General features: G+C 44.3%; 1 protein-coding gene across 3 annotated transcripts in view; it reads right to left on the bottom strand.

Annotated features, from left to right (window-relative positions):
- Znrf2 (zinc and ring finger 2) overlaps positions 1-8139 on the bottom strand; it is a 78627-nt gene extending 70488 nt beyond the window's left edge. For all 3 annotated transcript variants that reach the window (XR_012908766.1, XR_012908767.1, XM_075955648.1), the window contains exon 1: positions 7659-8139. Coding sequence is in view for 1 of the 3 variants with exons in the window: in XM_075955648.1 (XP_075811763.1) it covers positions 7659-8112 (454 nt within the window). In the remaining 2 variants the exon portion in view is untranslated. The remainder of the gene's footprint in view (positions 1-7658) is intronic.
- Positions 8140-17781: the final 9642 nt, after the last annotated feature.

Genomic DNA, 17781 nt, shown 5'->3' with positions numbered 1-17781 from the left:
GTAACAAAACAACAATAAATCTGTCACCCGCAAATGTTAAAGCCACACTTTAAAACAGCTCCCAGATGCACAGTGCCAAACTATGTAGCTAACAAAATCACTCCTCAAGAGCTGTCTTTAAAACAGTGAGTGTGTGACAAAGAAACTAGGAAGCGTCCAAAGCCATGGATTAGATATACTGAGAGGTAATTAGAGCCTAATTATGTTTTAGCATTAGAAAATACATGAAAGATAAAGCAGCTACAAAAACAAATTTAACTCTAAAATGAGAAAGAAAGCAATAAAGAATAAAGCAAGTGAAACAAAAATCAATTAAAACTGAATGTATTGTTCAAACCAAGAACAGGCATTTAGGAATAAATCACATGTAATAAACCCAGTATGTATATACATTATGCACACATATATGCTGTATTTATGCCTTACTCCATTTACATGTATGTAAATAGGTTAAATTAATGAACTGTTCAAGCTAATCATAACTACTCAAGTTACAGTAAGAATTGATTACACATAGAACTTGAATTATTATACTTAGCTTCACATATATTTCATAGTTTTGTCTTAAAATTAAAAGATGTACTCAAGATGTATCTACTGTTCTGCATTTATATGCACCATGACCATGGGTTCTAATAATCCCATGTCTCTAATAAATTTCCAAGAACAGGAGAAATGTGCAATTTGGGCTACACAACCTTAAGTACTCAACTGCTAAACAAAAAAACTTGACTCTTTCTCACCTCCATGTCAACTTAGCTAAGCTCCACTTTTAAAATCATCAGACTGATGCCACCTCTTACTACCTATGATGCTACACCTGGTCTACAGTCATCTTTAACTTGGATTTCCATCTGCTCCTACATAGGGGCCACAGTTATCTTTTAAACCCCACCAGGTTCCATCAGTTCTCTGCTCAAAACCATTCTAGACCTCTGCACCACTCCTGAGAGCAAAGCCAAGAACCTTGGACACAAGGTCTTTCCACCCTCATGCTCACCCAGCCACATCTTTGCTCTCATCTTCAACAGCCTTCAAGGCTCCAGCTACCCAGGCCCTGGGTTCCCAGCATGTTCTGTCCCGGTCTCAGGGCTTGGTCTTCTCAATTTCTGCTGGGATGTCACCAGAACATCTCTAGAGCTTCTAGGAAGAACTGTGCAAGAGCAACCTCATGTGTACCCTTGACTACATACACAGCCTCTTAAAAAAAAAAAAGATTTATTATGTACACAGTGTTCTGCCTGCATGTATCCCTGCATGCCACAAGAGGGCACCAAATCTCACTACAGATGGTTATGAGCCACAGTGTGGTTGCTGGGAATTGAACTCAGGACCTCTGAACTCAGGACCTCTGAAAGAGCAACCAGTGCTCTTATCTTCTGAGCCATCTCTCCAGCCCATGCACGCCCTCTTAAAAGGACTAAGAGTCAAGGCCACTAATATTACACTTGCCACATTAATAACCACAACGTTTAGAAAGTAAAAAAGTGTATTTAAATTAAAAGGTATGTGTTAACCTGATCAACCTAATCCTATACTCAATGTGGTAAATAGATTTTAGGGTAACCATTTTTGATTCCCACATTCTAGTGTTTAAACCTTTCCTTCCCCTTATGTGTGGACCAGGCCTACATGCATCTAACTAATGAGAAGTGGTAAAGGTGATAAGCTGAACCAAGATGGAATAACAAGGTACTATGGAAATCTGTGCAACAGCTCTTCAGAAAACTAAAAATAGAACTACCAATGGGCCGGCAACACTACTCTTGGGAATATATTCGAACAAATCTAAGTCAGTGTAGTGATATTTCATTTGTATTTTAATAAATTAAACTTGACTGAAGATCAGAGAATAACATAGTCCCACTGGTAGGCCTTACAGACCAGGCAGTGGTAATACACACATTTAATCCCAGTAGTCAAACTAGCTTGCCACAGAAACTAGTCGGTGCTTGCCTTTCACTGCAGTGGTGCACACCTTTAATCCCAGAACTAGAGAGGAATAGAAGATGAGAGGAGACAGCTCAGAGACTCAGTTTCATTCTGAGGTTTCCTGGAGGCAGGATCACCATTTTCAGACTGAGCAGTGGCTGGCTGCTTTGCTTTTCGGGTCTTTAGGTTGAACCCCAGTATCTGTCTCTGAATTTTTATTAATCATGCTTCAAGTCAGTATATTACAGCGATATCTGAACATCCACATGTTCATAGTGGCTCTGTTCAAATTACTAAATTACAGAATTGGTCTAGGTCTCCTTCAGTAAAGAATAAAATGTTGCATATGTACTAACAGTGGAGGTCTAGTCAACCATAAAGGATGAAAGTAAGGAGCTGGAGGGATGGTTCAATGGTTAAGAACACTGTGTAAATGGAGACTGCATGTTCATCTCCCAGCTGCCCAGACCCGAATAATCACACAAAACTATATTAATTATAACACTGTTTGGCCAATGGCTCAGGCAAATTCCTAGCCAGCTCTTATATCTAAATTAATCCAGTTCTATTAATCTATGTATTGCCATGAGACTGTGGCATGCCGTCTCCTGACTCCACCTTCTTTCTTTCTGCATTCAGTTTAGTTTTCCCAACTATCTATGTTCTGTCCTGCCACTGGCCAAAGAAGCTTCTTTATTAACCAAAGGCAATAAAACATATTCACAGCATATAGAGGGGAATTAATATCACACTTTTTCCTCTAACAAAGGGGCATTTGGTTCCCAACATCCACACAGTAGTTCACATCTAGCTCACAACTTTTGAGTCCCAGGGGCTCTGACACGCTCTTTTCAATCCCTTGTGCGGCAGGCATAAGTGTGGTACATATGCATACATGCAATCAAAACACTCATACAAAATAAGACCTTTTAAAATGACATGTCATCTGCAGAGAAATGGACAGAAATAAAGAGTACTGTAAAGTGAAATAGGACAGACTCAAACATAAAAACTTCATGTCTTTGAGATCTAGGTTTAAAAAGAGAAGGGCACTAAAGGGAACTATCTGGGAAGAGGAAGGAGATGGGAAAGAGGCTAAGGGGAAGTGAGTGCGACCCTAGAACACAATATCAATGATGAAAATGTCACAAGCCGGGCAGTAGAGATGTACACCATTAATCCCAGCACTGGGGAGGCAAAGGCAGGCGGATCTCTGTGAGTTTGAGGTCAGCCTGGTCCACAAAGTGAGTTCCAGAACAGTCAAGGCTATGCAGAGAACCCTGGCACAAAAAACAAACAAACAAACAAACAAAAAAAACAGAAAAAAGTCACAACCAAACCCATTTATTCCATACAATGACTCCACACTAAGAATTAGGAGGGGGAGGGGAATAAAGTTCTGTGAGCCTAACAACCACAAGGAAATGAATTATGCCAATCCACCTGAGGGAATTGGGTGCAGATCCTCTTCAGGTGAGATCAAACATCAGTCACAGTGCCCCCACTAACACCCTGATCTGCTAAGCTGTGCTGACTCTTAAACCACAGACCAATGTGTACTGCATCAAACAGCTATATTTGTGATGTGCTGCTAGCACGCAGCATAGAAAACAAATACTCATACAACACAAAAGTTTTTTCTGAACCTTTTGTTCACACGAAGTACCATGGTTTCTCCAATTTCTAAAGACATTAATGTTAAACAGTTCAGAACTTACAAAAATTTAAATAAACTGGCATTTAAAAATGCTTAGGAGTATTACCTAAGAAAATAAACCTTACAAAGTACTTTGTATATATAAGTTTTTGCACTTTTCTCAGTCCATTTGCCAATATCCTAGATTAGATGTATAGACAGTGAATTTGATACGTAGAACATTAAGGCAATTCTCCATATAATTATGCACAAGATGAGTATGAGACAGGTGGACAGCCAGCAATAAGAACCTACTTACTGGTCAATAGGCAAAGCAACCAAGCAGAAGGGAGTTGGACAGGCTTGCTGGTACAAGCACACAACAGACAGAGAGCTCTTCCCCCAGACAGTCCCGCAGCTATCAAAGGGCCGGCCAGTGAACTCATCCCACTCCGCCTCCAACCTCAAGGTTACTTCCAAACAGTTCCCAAAGCAGGACCATCCAGGACAGAGGCCACACTTCAGCAAACAACTTAAGGCATCGCCTGTGGTCTTTAAAGATAGATGAAGTTACAGGTGAGAAGCACTAACCATCCAAGTCCCTTGGCAGAGATGGCAGGAGTGGTCGTTAGGAGTCTGTCTTCCCTATACAGTGCAATCATCTCTTCTACCCCCCCCCCCAAAAAAAATATCAACTGTGTTAAGAGAAAAATCCAAGAATGAAGAGCAGATTAACCACAATTTCCCAAATTCAAATATTTTGGCATCTATGGTAAGTAATAACTGAGAACAACTCCATAAAACCTCACATCTGTGCTGAAAATTCATTTAAATAAATCTTCCTAGGAATACAAATCTTATTTAAACACACTCAATTTTAAATGACGGCCCAGGCTCTTTCAACGTAAGTAACAGGAGACACCTGAATTACAGGCTGCTGAAATACTCACAGGCAAGCCACACCCAAACACGTTAAGACAATTAAACAGCCGAAAGCAGCAAAGAACTGTTGGTTCACTGCCTTAAATTAATCCACTTTACAATCTCACCACCAGACACACATACACATGCATTACTGAAGTCATAGGATTTCTCCGGAAATAATCTTTACTCGGTAGGGTATTTTAAGAGCTAACTCACCTCCTTTGACAGCTGCATCAAGGAAGGCTGTTTTAACTCCTATTGACAGCTTTTATGAACATCAGTGGCTTAGTGGGAAAATGCAGGCATAAAATAAAGTCAAACAAATCCTCCTTAAGATACCAAGGTTTTCAAATGTTAGATGATGCCCTTAGAGACCAGTTTTAAAACAAATGGGACCAGACTATTATCAGTAATTAAGAGAGAACTTCTGTTCACTATATACAACACAGTAGTCAATTCACTAATCGACAAAGAGTAAAGAGAAACAAGCCCTACTTCTTCTAAAAACTCCACAGAGATTCTAACCATACTCTGATCTCCACGAGAACTCAATGCCTACCAGCTGAAATATCTGAGTTACTCATCTTCCTTCTAGTTACTTAATTCTCTAGAGAGAAGTAAGAATGTATGCAGCCTCGCCTGGTCTACACATTAAGTTCCAGGACAGCGAGAACTGCACAGAGAAATACTATCGTGAAAAACTAAAAAGCTGCAGCCAAAACATACATCCCAAAGAAAGCAAAACTCAAAGGTCACCACGAAAACTTCATTCAATTTGGCAACTCACTGTGATAGAGCAATAGAACAGCTTACGTATCTACTTGCCACTCTCCTAAGCGGAAAGCAATTTAAAGAGCAATAGTTTAGGTTTCCTCTTTCAATACATAACATTGGGAGTCTACAAAGGAACTTTATCTGAGTGTTTTTAGGACTACCTTTTCTGGTTAGGAAACAATACAAACATCAATGCTTTATATAGTTACAGTAAGTACTTTCCATTAATTTTGAAATGTTCTTTTTCTCAATTTTCAGTTGGAGTCCATTATCTATGCCCTAACATTCAAAATTCAGGAAGCACTGCACATGCCCAACCTTTAACAACTCTGACACATTGGTATAAAACATAATAAAAATGGTGTCAATAAAGAATCAAATCTAATTATTTAAGACTCCACATCTAGCTCCGCCCATCTCAGAATGATTAGAAATGCGCTTCCACTAGTTGTTCTCATAACCCCACTCACTGACAGACTGGTACAAGTTTCATTAGGCAAAGCCTTTACTAAGGACCAACTTTACTGTTTCTCTCAACAAGGATTTTAAAGTCGCTGCCCTTTTCATTCCTTTCACATGAGAACAGGTCATTTCTGACCCCTTTTAGGCTTTGTCAACTAAAGTTTCTTACATGAATCAGGAAGCACAGAAAAATGAGTGACTATTTTTCTCCAATGACCCAAGAACGAAACATATCTCTAACAGTTCATAATGAACTGTAGAAAAAAGTTAAGATCCTCCACACAATTGATGACTTAGGACTGTCTAGCAATCAACCTTACCAGAGACCTGGATGAGAAAAGCTGCCCCCGCACTGTCTTGCTATCCAGTCTTTCCAGATCAGGAGGACTACTAAAGAACTACATACTACGTCCACAAATCTAAGAATTATGTTTTAAAAAAAGCAAACAAATAAAAAGCTTGCATTCCAACTCTAGGCAAACAGGTCTTGCCAATTTATTAAGAACTAATAGCAGGAAGGCCAGCGATCTCCCCTGCTCTGAATACTTACTTTAATAAAGCAAATACATACTGAGTCTTGTCAAAGAGAAATCAGCCCGGAGAAAAACTGAATCAAAAGTGGTAATCAGGATATTAAATATTAACTGAAAGAGACTTTTCCTATTCCCTTTTCTTGTTCCTACTTTTGATGATCATAACTGCTTAGTGAAAACTTCATTTTAAAAAGGTAGTTATTTCTAAAACATGGCACCACTCTCAGGAAACTACACTGTCTCAGACCACAGTTAGGGCATGATTACTTCTTTTTTCCAAAAACAAGATTTTTTTAAAATATGCCTCAATTTTAGAAAACATTAATTATTGGCACTGCAAAACTTACCATAAAGCAAGTTATTTAAGTGGCAGGCTAAGTGTTTAGCTCAGTGATAAAGAGCTTGCCTAACAAGCTCAGCAACTTAGGTCAGAGTCTCAGAACCTCACAAACAAACAAACAAACAAACAAACAAAAAAAGGTAGCTAAAAGCTAAGTGCTTTCCTATCAAACATGCAAAATATCATTAAGATGGTGGAAACTAAACATGACATTTTTACGAATTAACGCTAGAGTTTGATTGCTTTAGCACACAGATCAGTAAACAAGCCACTTAATTTCCTACAACTATAAGCACATGAATAAGAAGGTCTTTAAAACAGAAGGTGGGGTTCACACCATTCCGCGCTCAAATATGAATATATAATGCCGGACACATAACGCAAGGAAGTGGGAATGTGCGGTCTGAGTTCACAATTTCACAATCAAGTGCACCCTTTCTCTTGTTTCAAACAGCATAAAAGCACATCACTGACCTCTAATTGTTTCCTTAACGCTAGTCAACACGGCTCTTCGAAAGACCCTGACCAACTACTGCCTCTGTAGGCAGAGTTGTGATCACTGTAAAGATTATCTCCTTAAATAACTGTTTTTGAACAGTTCCACAATCAGCTTCAAACTAAGCAGTACTGACATTAGCCACATGTAAAGTAGCAGTTTCCTGGGGCTAAAGCAACACTTTGTGTTAACACATACACCCAAATAACATGGACCCACCCAGTAAGAATACAAAACTATGTACAGACGCTCGAGGATTACAGCTTTGTTAGGAGTCGATCCAGGGAAATAACTTCCTTTTTGTTCAAGCACTCTAACATCCACGTGAGTCCCTTCTGGCTTTGGGCCTTTAAAACTGCTCGCTTTCCAGCTCCCGAGCAGAACTACACTCGTCCACCTATCACCCCTAACTTCCTGGTACTAAAAATTACAACCACGAGGCTGTTTCGTCAGTTTGTTGTAAAACAATTCTAGTTCCATTCACCTCGTGGCGGGGGGGGGGGGGTAAGGAGGGGGCGCTTCCCCCAGCTGGGGAGCTGCTTCGGGGGCAAGGGACCGTACCTCCAAACAAGTGCGGAGAAAGGTGGGCCGGGAGCGAGCCGATCACCAGGCGCGGCCCACCAGGGCCCCCGCCAGCTGGCCGGTCCCGTTCCCTAGCGCCGCCGCCGTCCTCCGGGCTGCTGTGCACCGAGTCCTGCGAGCCGTACGGGCCACTGCCACTGCCGCCGCCAGGGATGCTGAAGGCCGACTGCGCCGCGCGTCCGCCCGCCGCGCTGCCCACCGCCCCTCCGAGCGAGCGGCTGCGGGGCGCTGTCGGGGCCGAGGCGGCTGCCGCTGTCGCCGCCGCCGCGCCGGCCGAGGCGCTGGGCTGCTGCGCGCCGGGCACCGGGGCCACGAACCGGGCCGCCCGAGCGCCGTCCGCCCCGCCGCCGCCGCCGCTGCCGGAGGGCAGGTCCGAGCCCGAGTAGGCGCGGGTGCGGCCGTTGGCGGCGGGGCCGCTCTGCTTGGCGCCCATGTCCGCGCCGCCCCGGGCCGCGAGCGAGCGAGCGAGGCCGGCGGGACGCAGCTCGCGGCGGGTGCTCAGGTGGCCGTGCGGACGCGGTCGCTGCCGGGCCGCCGCGACGGGCCGCTACCGCTCGCTGCCGCGCTCCGCGGCCTCCGCACCGCCTCCTCCCGGGCGGCCGCCGCCACCGCCGCCATCCTCCGGCTCCCCGGCGGCTCGGAGAGTGGGAGGCGCCCGGCTGGACTGGGGGCCGCCTCCCTGCGCGCCAGCCGCTCGCAACGGGAAAGAGGAACGGGCGGCGCTCGCCCCAGCAACCGCCGCCGAGCGGCCCGCACTGGAGGAGCCGCGGCCCAGCTAAGGCGCAGCGCAGAGATTGGGTCCCGCTGCCCTGACTCTGCCCCACAGCCGGGCTCGCCCGCCCTGGCCCCGCCCAGAATGCGGTGATGGACAGACAGGTGGCCCCGCCCTCCATGCAAAGCTCCTGGCACCAATCAGAAGACGGCTCCTCCTCCCGCACGTGGTCTGTGGACGCCGGACAAGAGCAAGTGCACCTTTTCCTGGCTGGGGCTGGTGCCCTTTGATGGAGTGGACGTGACCTTCGTCGGTGTTGCACAGACAAAGTAAACAAACAAACAAATCAATCTCAGCTTTGAGGGCGTTTTCAAACAAACAAAAACCGTTGTGGGGGCGGAGGACCGAACAAAACACCTTTAAGACTGAAGCCAACTTGATCTGAATTATCCTGGGGTGGGAAGCACAAAATTGGAAAAACGAAGGAAAAATCCAGTCTGACTTTCATGGGTAGAGCCAAAGCTGAGGGGCAGAGACTTTGTTCTCCCTGAAACACTGCCTTCAGGCCCAACGGCTAGCCAGATTATGCAGACTGCCAATTTCTTTACCTTTTTGGATTCTTAGTTTCCTTGCCCATAATGTTGAAACTAAGCCTCCAATGCAATAGCTGCTTTAAAATCTTATGGTTTCTCTGAATGGAATTTGACAGAATTCCCAGTACCTTCCTGTGTGTGGTGCTTGGGCCAGTCGGTTCTGACCTTCCCATTTGGAGGATTCCCGAAGCCTTGTCTGCATGGAAAAACAGCAGTGAGTTTGTATAAACTGCAGAAATGAATACCTTGTTGCTGTTTTTTCCCTTTTGTATTTGCACTGAGTCATATATGTAGTGATTTTAGTCATTGTTTCAAAAGATGTGGGAAGAAAAGAGAGAGTAAATGTTTTGCCTGATTCTTTGCCACATAGGTGCTTGGTTCCCATTGTGGAGGTCAGAAGGGGACATCATATCCCTTAGAACTGGAATTATGGGGCTAGCTGCCACATGTGGTGCTGGGAATCAAGTCTAGTTTTTCTGCAAGAGCAGAGTGGTTCTTAACCACTAAGCCTCAAATTGGGTTTGTTTTTCTTTGGGGGGGGGATGTTTTGTTTTGTTTTATTGGCTTTTGGTTTTTCCATAAAGGGTTTCTCTGTAGGTTTGAAGCCTGTCCTGGAACTCTGTAGACCAGGCTGGCCTTGAACTCACAGAGATATGCCTGCCTCTACCTCCTGGGATTAAAGGTGTCTGCTGCCACCACAGGGCTCAAATTGGGGTATTTTTATTATTATTTATTTATTTATTAAAAATTTCCACCTCCTCCCATTGGGTATTAAAAAAAGAGAACTGAGGCCCTCTGAGCCAGCTTGCCTGTAGTTCCCAGCTTCTGGAGAGACTGAATCAGGAGGAGCCTTTAGAATTCAAGGTCAGCTTGAGATATAACAAAAGCCTATTTCAATAATAAGAAGGAGAAGACGAAGGAGAGAAGGAGGAGGAGGAAGAAATGTATACACATAATATACTTATATAGCTTTTATATAAAATATCCTGTGTGACATCATTTGGTTAAATGTCTTTTCCCTGCACATGTTAGCAGCCACCCCAGACTGAAGACGATGCTGTGTAATAATCCCTTTATACTCTGATCATGGTATTAAACTTCTCATTAGACACTCAACAGTCAATGTCAGTACAGTAGCTTTTCAGTGAATGAGCGAGCATATTTATATTTTCTAATCTTGCTAAAATGAGTTTTTAAATGTTTGTACAGTTATTTATTTATTTGTGTATACAAATGTATGTGGGTGCACTCATGCTATGAATTTGTGTGACATATTTGTGTGACAGAGGACCACTTGCAGGAGTTGGTTCTTTCCTCCTACCATGTAGGTTCTGGGGGGGTTGGGGGTTAGAGCCTTTGCTTGCTTACACCACCTCGCTGGCCCTAAAATGATTCTTTGTTTTTTGTTTTTTGTTTTGTTTTTCGAGACAGGGTTTCTCTGTAGCTTTGGAGCCTGTCCTGGAACTAGCTCTGTAGACCAGGCTGGTCTCGAACTCACAGAGATCCACCTACCTCTGCCTCCCGAGTGCTGGGATTAAAGGCGTGCGCCACCATCGCCCGGCCCTAAAATGATTCTTAAAAGTCAACTTTTAAGCTTACACATTGCTCTTCGATGGCACCTGTGTGGAGCGGCTCTTCTCTATTTTTTCCTCCGTCCTCTTCGCTCTCTCTCTCCGGCCTTCTCGTCTCTCTCCAAATGGGAATCCTCATGAAGACTGTGTTTTATTGCCAGGCAGCTGTAACTTCACTTAATACCTGTAGCTGCGTTACACCCTACCGGTTCTTCACATTTCTTTAGTAAACTTGTTCTTCCTTCTGTGTGCCTCCGTTGGTCCTTTAATGAGAAGCCAATGGACAGGAGCCAATCAGGACAGGGTTATAAGCGCACACCACGGAGTAGGTAGATTCAGGCTGGGGTTAGGCCTTGATTCTAGTTAATGCTAGCTTTGGGACTGGGGTCAAGCCAAGCAACTCACCCTAACTACACCTATTTCCTGTAAAATATGTAAGTGCACATGAGCGTAGTACCAGTCTCAGAGTGGCTGAGAGTCTCAAAAGAGCCAATATGTGTTTGAAAGTACTTTGGAATCACTGTCCTACCTATCACAAAATAATATTATGCATATTGTCTGTAGCAGAGTGCGACACTGTGCAAAATAGAATATGCAAAAATTGGTGGACTTGATTTCACTATTTTGTACAATTAAATTGCATCGCTAACACTTAAAGTATCATTAAGAATTGATAGAGTTATCACTATATGTACATCACCATAATGGCTTGACTGGATAAGCATATATAGAAAGACCAGAGGTTATTTGAAATCTTTGATATTTAAAAGTTTTTTTTTAATGAACTTTTCTTTAACACTTTGAACAGTCTTTGGTGTCCTAAACAGGCTTCAATGTGTCACAGAAATTCCCTCATGCTAGTCAGCTAATGAGCAGAGCCCTGTGTTATAGTTAACATAGATTTTTAGAATCATTTTCTTTTCCAAAAACAGCTGAGACAGAATGTCAGCACCTGCTAATAAAAATAACTCGATTCTTGTTTAACAAATTAGTATAAAGTTATTAATAAGAGATTAAATATGTGTATTATATTCTACTCTCAATTAACTTTGGCTTGCAAACAATCTTTTAATTAAAAAAAAAAGAAAACTTGGGGCTGGAGAGATGGCTCAGAGGTTAAGAGCACTGGCAGCTCTTCTAGAGGTCCTGAGTTCAATTCCCAGCAACCACATGGTGGCTCACAACCATCCATAATGAGATCTGGTGCCTTCTTCTAGACTGCAGGAATACATGCAGGTAGTACTTTGTATACATAATAAATAATTTTTTAAAAAAGAAAGAAAACCAACATCTTGGTCCTGAGGAGATAGATTAGTCTATAAACTATTTGCCACACAAACATGCAGACCAGAGTTCGGGTTCCACAGTCTCCAGCACATGTAAAAATACAGGCATGGTAGTATGGCTTGTAATCCTAGCTCCAAGGAGATGGACATAGGAGGATTCCTGAGACTCACTGAGCCATCCTATCCTAATCTGGGAGCTCAAGGACTCAATGAAGAGACTCCTGGCCCAAAATTAATAAACAAATAATCTGGCGGGCTCCTAAGGAATGACAGCCAATATTGATCTCTGGTCTCCACATGTATGTACAGGTATGTGTACACATAAATGAGCAAACATACACACATACACACACACATTTTCTTTCAAAATGCTTAGCATAAAACAAGCAGAACCTATGTTATGTTTTTCCTGCATTCTAAAGAAACTTCTTAGATTCCAAAGTATTATAAAAGGCTATACCGGGGCCATACTGTTGCAAAGATTTAAAAGTTAGTGGAGATAGTGTCATGGGCCCAGTACCAAGGGGATGTCCCAGCCTATAGCAGTGAAAAGGAGCTTGGGAAAAAAATAGCTCTCTGCTACATAATGCATGGGTTCTCTCCTCCACGGCCTGTGCACCGTCCTCCAGTCTCCTGCCATTTTCACAACTCCCTGCGGTAGAGCGGGAATGATTAAACAGTAGCAGGAGAAATTTTCCTGCACCACCTCCTCCCTCAAGGGCAGCCAAAAGCCCCAGTAGAGGCAAACCCTGTATTTTAGGCCCGGATTGTATAAATCCCCCAAGTACAGAGGGCTCTAGCCTACTCCATCTTTAACTCCCCACAGTGACTGCATCACCAGAGCTGAGACAGTCTGTAGGCAGGCGGTTACAGGCTGGTGTGGATCAGAACGGCAGGTAGCAGTCATTAATGCATGCCCTGCATTACCACTGACTTAGCTAACTATTATCACCATGCCAAGTTTGTTGCTCCCTATATTGTACTGCCAAAGCAGTCTATAAGTGGCCAATACCCTTAGGGTGACATCTGAATGACCCTGGCCCCCAGTTAGGGCAGGTGGGAAAGAGGTCAGAAACGCAGGATTACCTCTAGCTGGGAATGAGAAAGCAAACTGGGTGGTGAGAGCTACTGGTCAACCTACCACACCCTCTGTTTCCCAGAAGCCAGATGCTCTTTGGCTGAACTCTAGAGCTCCAAGTCTGAACAGATAGGTTTTTGGAACATAGCCCTGAGCAGGGTCATCCCTGGTACACAGAAACATTAGGATGCATCCGGACCCCCATGGAAGATTGGCTCCACACTAATGTAATGTCTTAACTACACACTAGTGTAATGTCTTAACACTAGAGACACAAAGTTAACCCACGGACCCTGCCCTCCAAACCGTATGTCCTGCAGTCGCCATGCCTAGACAGAAAGAGATGGTTCAAGTACAGCATATTTGCACACTACAGCCAAGGGGTGGAAGTTGGGTAAAGAACAAAGATGCAATCCCGCGTCTTGAGACAGCTGCCTTAGACACCTGTAGACATCCTAGGCTGCACCAGCCTGGATGAAGCAAAGGACAACTTTGAGTATCCAAAGAATAGCAAGCATTTCACTAGCTGGAACGAAGAGAAGACAAGGAAGTCTGAGAACCAGCTGGAAGAGTGGACTGGGACAGAGGCCAGCTGGCTTGGCCGGCTGGGCAAGGATCCAAAAGGCAAAAGCGAATCGCTCTCCTAGGCAGCTGTAACATGGTCGTATTTAGATTTTGAAAGGACAGGTTCTCTGGGGCAGCATTTTGGAGAACGGAGTGATAGGAGAGAGGAGAGCATACCTGTAGGGGTTGATGGAGGCTGGCAGGTAAGAGGGGACTCTAGAGGAGCTGTGAAGGCTGGTGACAGACTGGAAGAAGGAAGAGGTGAGGATGATGTGTGAGCTCTCTGGCCAGTGCTCCTACTGCCGGGTATGAATATGGAGGGAAGGGCCACAGGAAGAGGAACTGAACCAGTACTGGTGTGAATATGGAGGGAAAGACCACAGGAAGAGGAACTGAACCAGTACTGGTGTGAATATGGAGGGAAGGACCACAGGAAGAGGAACTGAACCAGTATCTTTTTATTTATCTTATTGTGATATCATCTGCCATCTAAAAAAGCACTGGCCACTGGCCCTGGAATTTGCAACCTATGTTGTTTTTATGGAGGGAAGTACCACAGGAAGAGGAACTGAACCAGTACTGGTGTGAATATGGAGGAGGGAAAGACCACGGGAAGAGGAACTGAACCAGTACTGGTGTGAATATGGAGGGAAGGACCACAGGAAGAGGAACTGAACCAGTGCTGGTGTGAATATGGAGGGAAGGGCCACAGGAAGAGGAACTGAACCAGTACTGGTGTGAATATGGAGGGAAGGGCCACAGGAAGAGGAACTGAACCAGTACTGGTGTGAATATGGAGGGAAGGGCCACAGGAAGAGGAACTGAACCAGTACTGGTGTGAATATGGAGGGAAGGGCCACAGGAAGAGGAACTGAACCAGTACTGGTGTGAATATGGAGGGAAGGGCCACAGGAAGAGGAACTGAACCAGTACTGGTGTGAATATGGAGGAGGGAAAGACCACGGGAAGAGGAACAGAACCAGTACTGGTGTGAATATGGAGGGAAGGAACACCTGGGAAGGGGAACTGAACTCCTCTATACACAGACAAAAGGAAATGTTTGTTGCAGCAAGGCATGGGGCTGGGGGACTGAAGCCAGGATATCCTACACCAGACCCTGGATGGGAGGCACAGAGACCCAGCCAAGCTTGTGTCCCCTGCACCAGCTCTAACTTCAGTGTTGTGGATGTGTGAACTCACCCAGACATCCTGTAGCAGGGGTCACCAGGGCCAGGAGAGTTAGTGCAGTCCAGCTGGAGAGTGACTGAATATTAATAGGGGTATAACAAATTTATTCTTTTCATTGTTGATATTCTATGAGCTAAACCAATTGAGGCCTTTTTATTTATCTTGTTGTGATATCTGCCATCTAAAAAAGCACTGGCCACTGGCCCTGGAATTTGCAACCTATGTTGTTTTTAAATTACTGTGCTAGATAAATGCCTACACACACACACACATACACACACACACACTACCACCAGCAGCAGCAGCAGCCCACGATTCTCCATATAGTCACTGTGTGTCTGTTACCTTACATGACAAGATGGCCTTGGCAGGTTGGAAAGGTCTTAAGTTACCTGGGTTGGCCCACTTTCTTCTTCAAAAGCAAAGAAGGCAGACTGGAGAGGCAGGGCAGAGTGATGTCAAGATAAGACTAGATAGAGCCAAGCTCGGTAGGCCAGATCTGTAATCCTACAGAGGCTGAGACAAGAGGAATACAAGTTCAAGGCCTGCCTGGGCCAGTAACTGAGCTGGTGCTTCAAAATAAAAGTTGTGTGGTTTTTGTTGTTGTTGTTGTTGTTTAAGGTTGGGAATGTAGTTTAGAAGTAAGAATGTTTACCTAAGTCACAGGTTCTAAGTTCTACTCCCTCCCTGTGTGTGTGTGGGGGGGGTAGGAACTGGGTTGATCATTATTGGTTTTGGAGACAGAAGGGAGTGGGCAGTGGACAGTGAGAGGCAAGCCAAGGAATGCGGTGGCTCCTAAAAGCTGCCAAAGAGGCGTGGAGATGGATCTTCAGGAGTCTCCAGGAGCAAGGACTCTGCCTGCACCTTGAACTCAGTGACCTTCTGGAACTGTGAGTTGGTTCTGGTCTAAGCTACCCAGCTCCTGAGAATGGCTGTGTCCCTGAGAGCAAACTAGCTCAGGGACTTTTCTTCAAGCCTACAGAAATGCCCTGATTACAAATTATCTCTGAAAAAACAAAGGACAGCTAAAACCCCTCAACTGGTAAACAAGGCCACTATACCTCCTGTGGTGGATCATAAACTCTTTGCCACAGCTTCCTGCCCCCCCCTCCACCTACCCACAACCCTCCCTCTGAGAAAAGCAGTGACGAGGTAGGATGCTGTGGCTTCCTAGGCTGGGCCTACCTTTCTGACTTAAAGTGCTGCTTTTAAGACCCTAAATGGAACTTTCCATTGCCTGCTTTGGGGCATCCTTGCAGGCTGCCTTCCTAATGACAAGCATTGAGAAGAGAAAGTCGTGGTACTTAAAAGAGCAACCCTTAATTCGGAGTGTCTGTTTGTGTTTTTAAAGATGCTGAAAACTGATATTCTAGAAACAGACAAGAAACTTGGTGAAATGAGGGTCCTGAAGTCAGCCCTGGGTTCAGGAAAGGTCCTCGGTGTTGCTGTCTTCTGCATGCAAAGGTGAAAACGTGGTGGCTGGAACAGTCCACACTGACATCTAGTGATGTAGAGCTGCACTGCCAAGGGCTTCAGGAGAAACTGCTGGCATCCCTGGACTCCTCCTCCTTGGTACCTCCTGTGGGACCAGAGCCTGTGGGTGGGGACTCGGGGTCAACCAGCGATCTTCCGCTTTGGTTGAGGCACGGCACACTTTGCTGTCATAGCGCGCTTCTGTGCAAGGGTGGGCCACATGAAAGTTTTATTCGTTTTCATTGAAAACTTACAATTTTGTTTGAGAATTTCAAAAATGAATATGTGTTTCGATCAAATCCACCCCCAACTCTCTCTTCCTCCAATTCTTCCCATGCCCGACACTTCCCTCCCACCTTAATGTGTTGTTTTTTAGACTCACTGAACACATTTAGCGCTGTCAGCATTGCACAGGTGTGGGGCTGCCCACTGGACCTATGTAGCCATTATTTCTTCTGGATATTCTAAAGCTAAACTTCTAAACAGATGTGTGTGTGTGTGTGTGTGTGTGTGTGTGTGGTGCATGCTTTTGATGGTTAGGCCTCTAATGGCAAATGGGATTTTTAAGAGCATTCACATTTTCTATACCTTCTAGATGATTGTCTGGACTATGATGTTCTGAGCAGACACAGTCTAAATGCAGACCTGGGCCCTCCACAGCAGGTTCTGGTGCTTCTTTGTCGTCAGAACTTCATCTGTGCTGGATTTTAGGAAGTCTGAAGGCCAAAAATCTACAGAAATGACAAAGAGCGGACCTTCACTTTTCCTTCTGGGCAGCAGTTAGAAAAAGCCAACAAAGATTTTTGTTTCCTTCCTTTCTGGGGCAAGATCAGAAGCCAAAAGGGATTCTTGTTGTGTTTTATTTGGGTTTGGATGTTGGGGGTCAAACCAGGCCCTGTGTGCATGCTAAGCAGGTGCTGTACCACTGATCTGAACCCCCAACTCCAAACTGGGTATCTAAAGACTTTTATAGTACCCTAGGTATTAAAAAAAAAAAACGCCGAGGAATTGTATGGTGAGGTAATTATACCGAATGCCTCTAAACTGCATGCTTTAAATGGCAAGAGTGATATGTCATCAAAACTTTAAAAGATGAAGGACTGAGTAACAGCAACAATAGAACTGGGAGACTTCAAATGCTGACACACTTTCACATCGTCCTCTTAAGCAAAATGTGCAGACTAGGTGCAAATGAACAGTCCTTAAATTCCTTAGAATGCTCGTGCCAAATACTGCTACAACTTCCCCTCAAAAGAAACAGACCTCAATGATATAAAATAATTTATTCAGGTTTTACAAGGAAGTGTTGTTTTCTCCATACATTTAGGATCTTTCTTAGAACATAAATATCAGAAGTTTGAGCAAACCAGACAGAGGGGAAAATAAAATATGACACTAAAACATACAGATTTACCAGAGTAGAACCAAAACCCAAACCAAAGGGATACCATGAAGCCGTGAAGCTATTGTTTTTCCTCTGTGTGTTTGTGTGTGTATGTGTGTTGTGTGTGTTTGCATATTATTAGAACACTGATGTGGGTATATGTGTGTGTATGTGTGTGCATGGAGGCCCGAAGTTGAGGTCAGGAATCATTCTTGATTGTTCTTCCACCATATTCAATGAGGTGGGGTCTGTC

The sequence above is a fragment of the Microtus pennsylvanicus genome, chromosome 21 (genome assembly GCF_037038515.1).
Source record: "Microtus pennsylvanicus isolate mMicPen1 chromosome 21, mMicPen1.hap1, whole genome shotgun sequence".
Taxonomy (NCBI): Eukaryota; Metazoa; Chordata; class Mammalia; order Rodentia; family Cricetidae; genus Microtus; species Microtus pennsylvanicus.
Note: the sequence above shows the minus strand (reverse complement) of the source record. Positions and strands in the feature narration are given on the sequence as shown.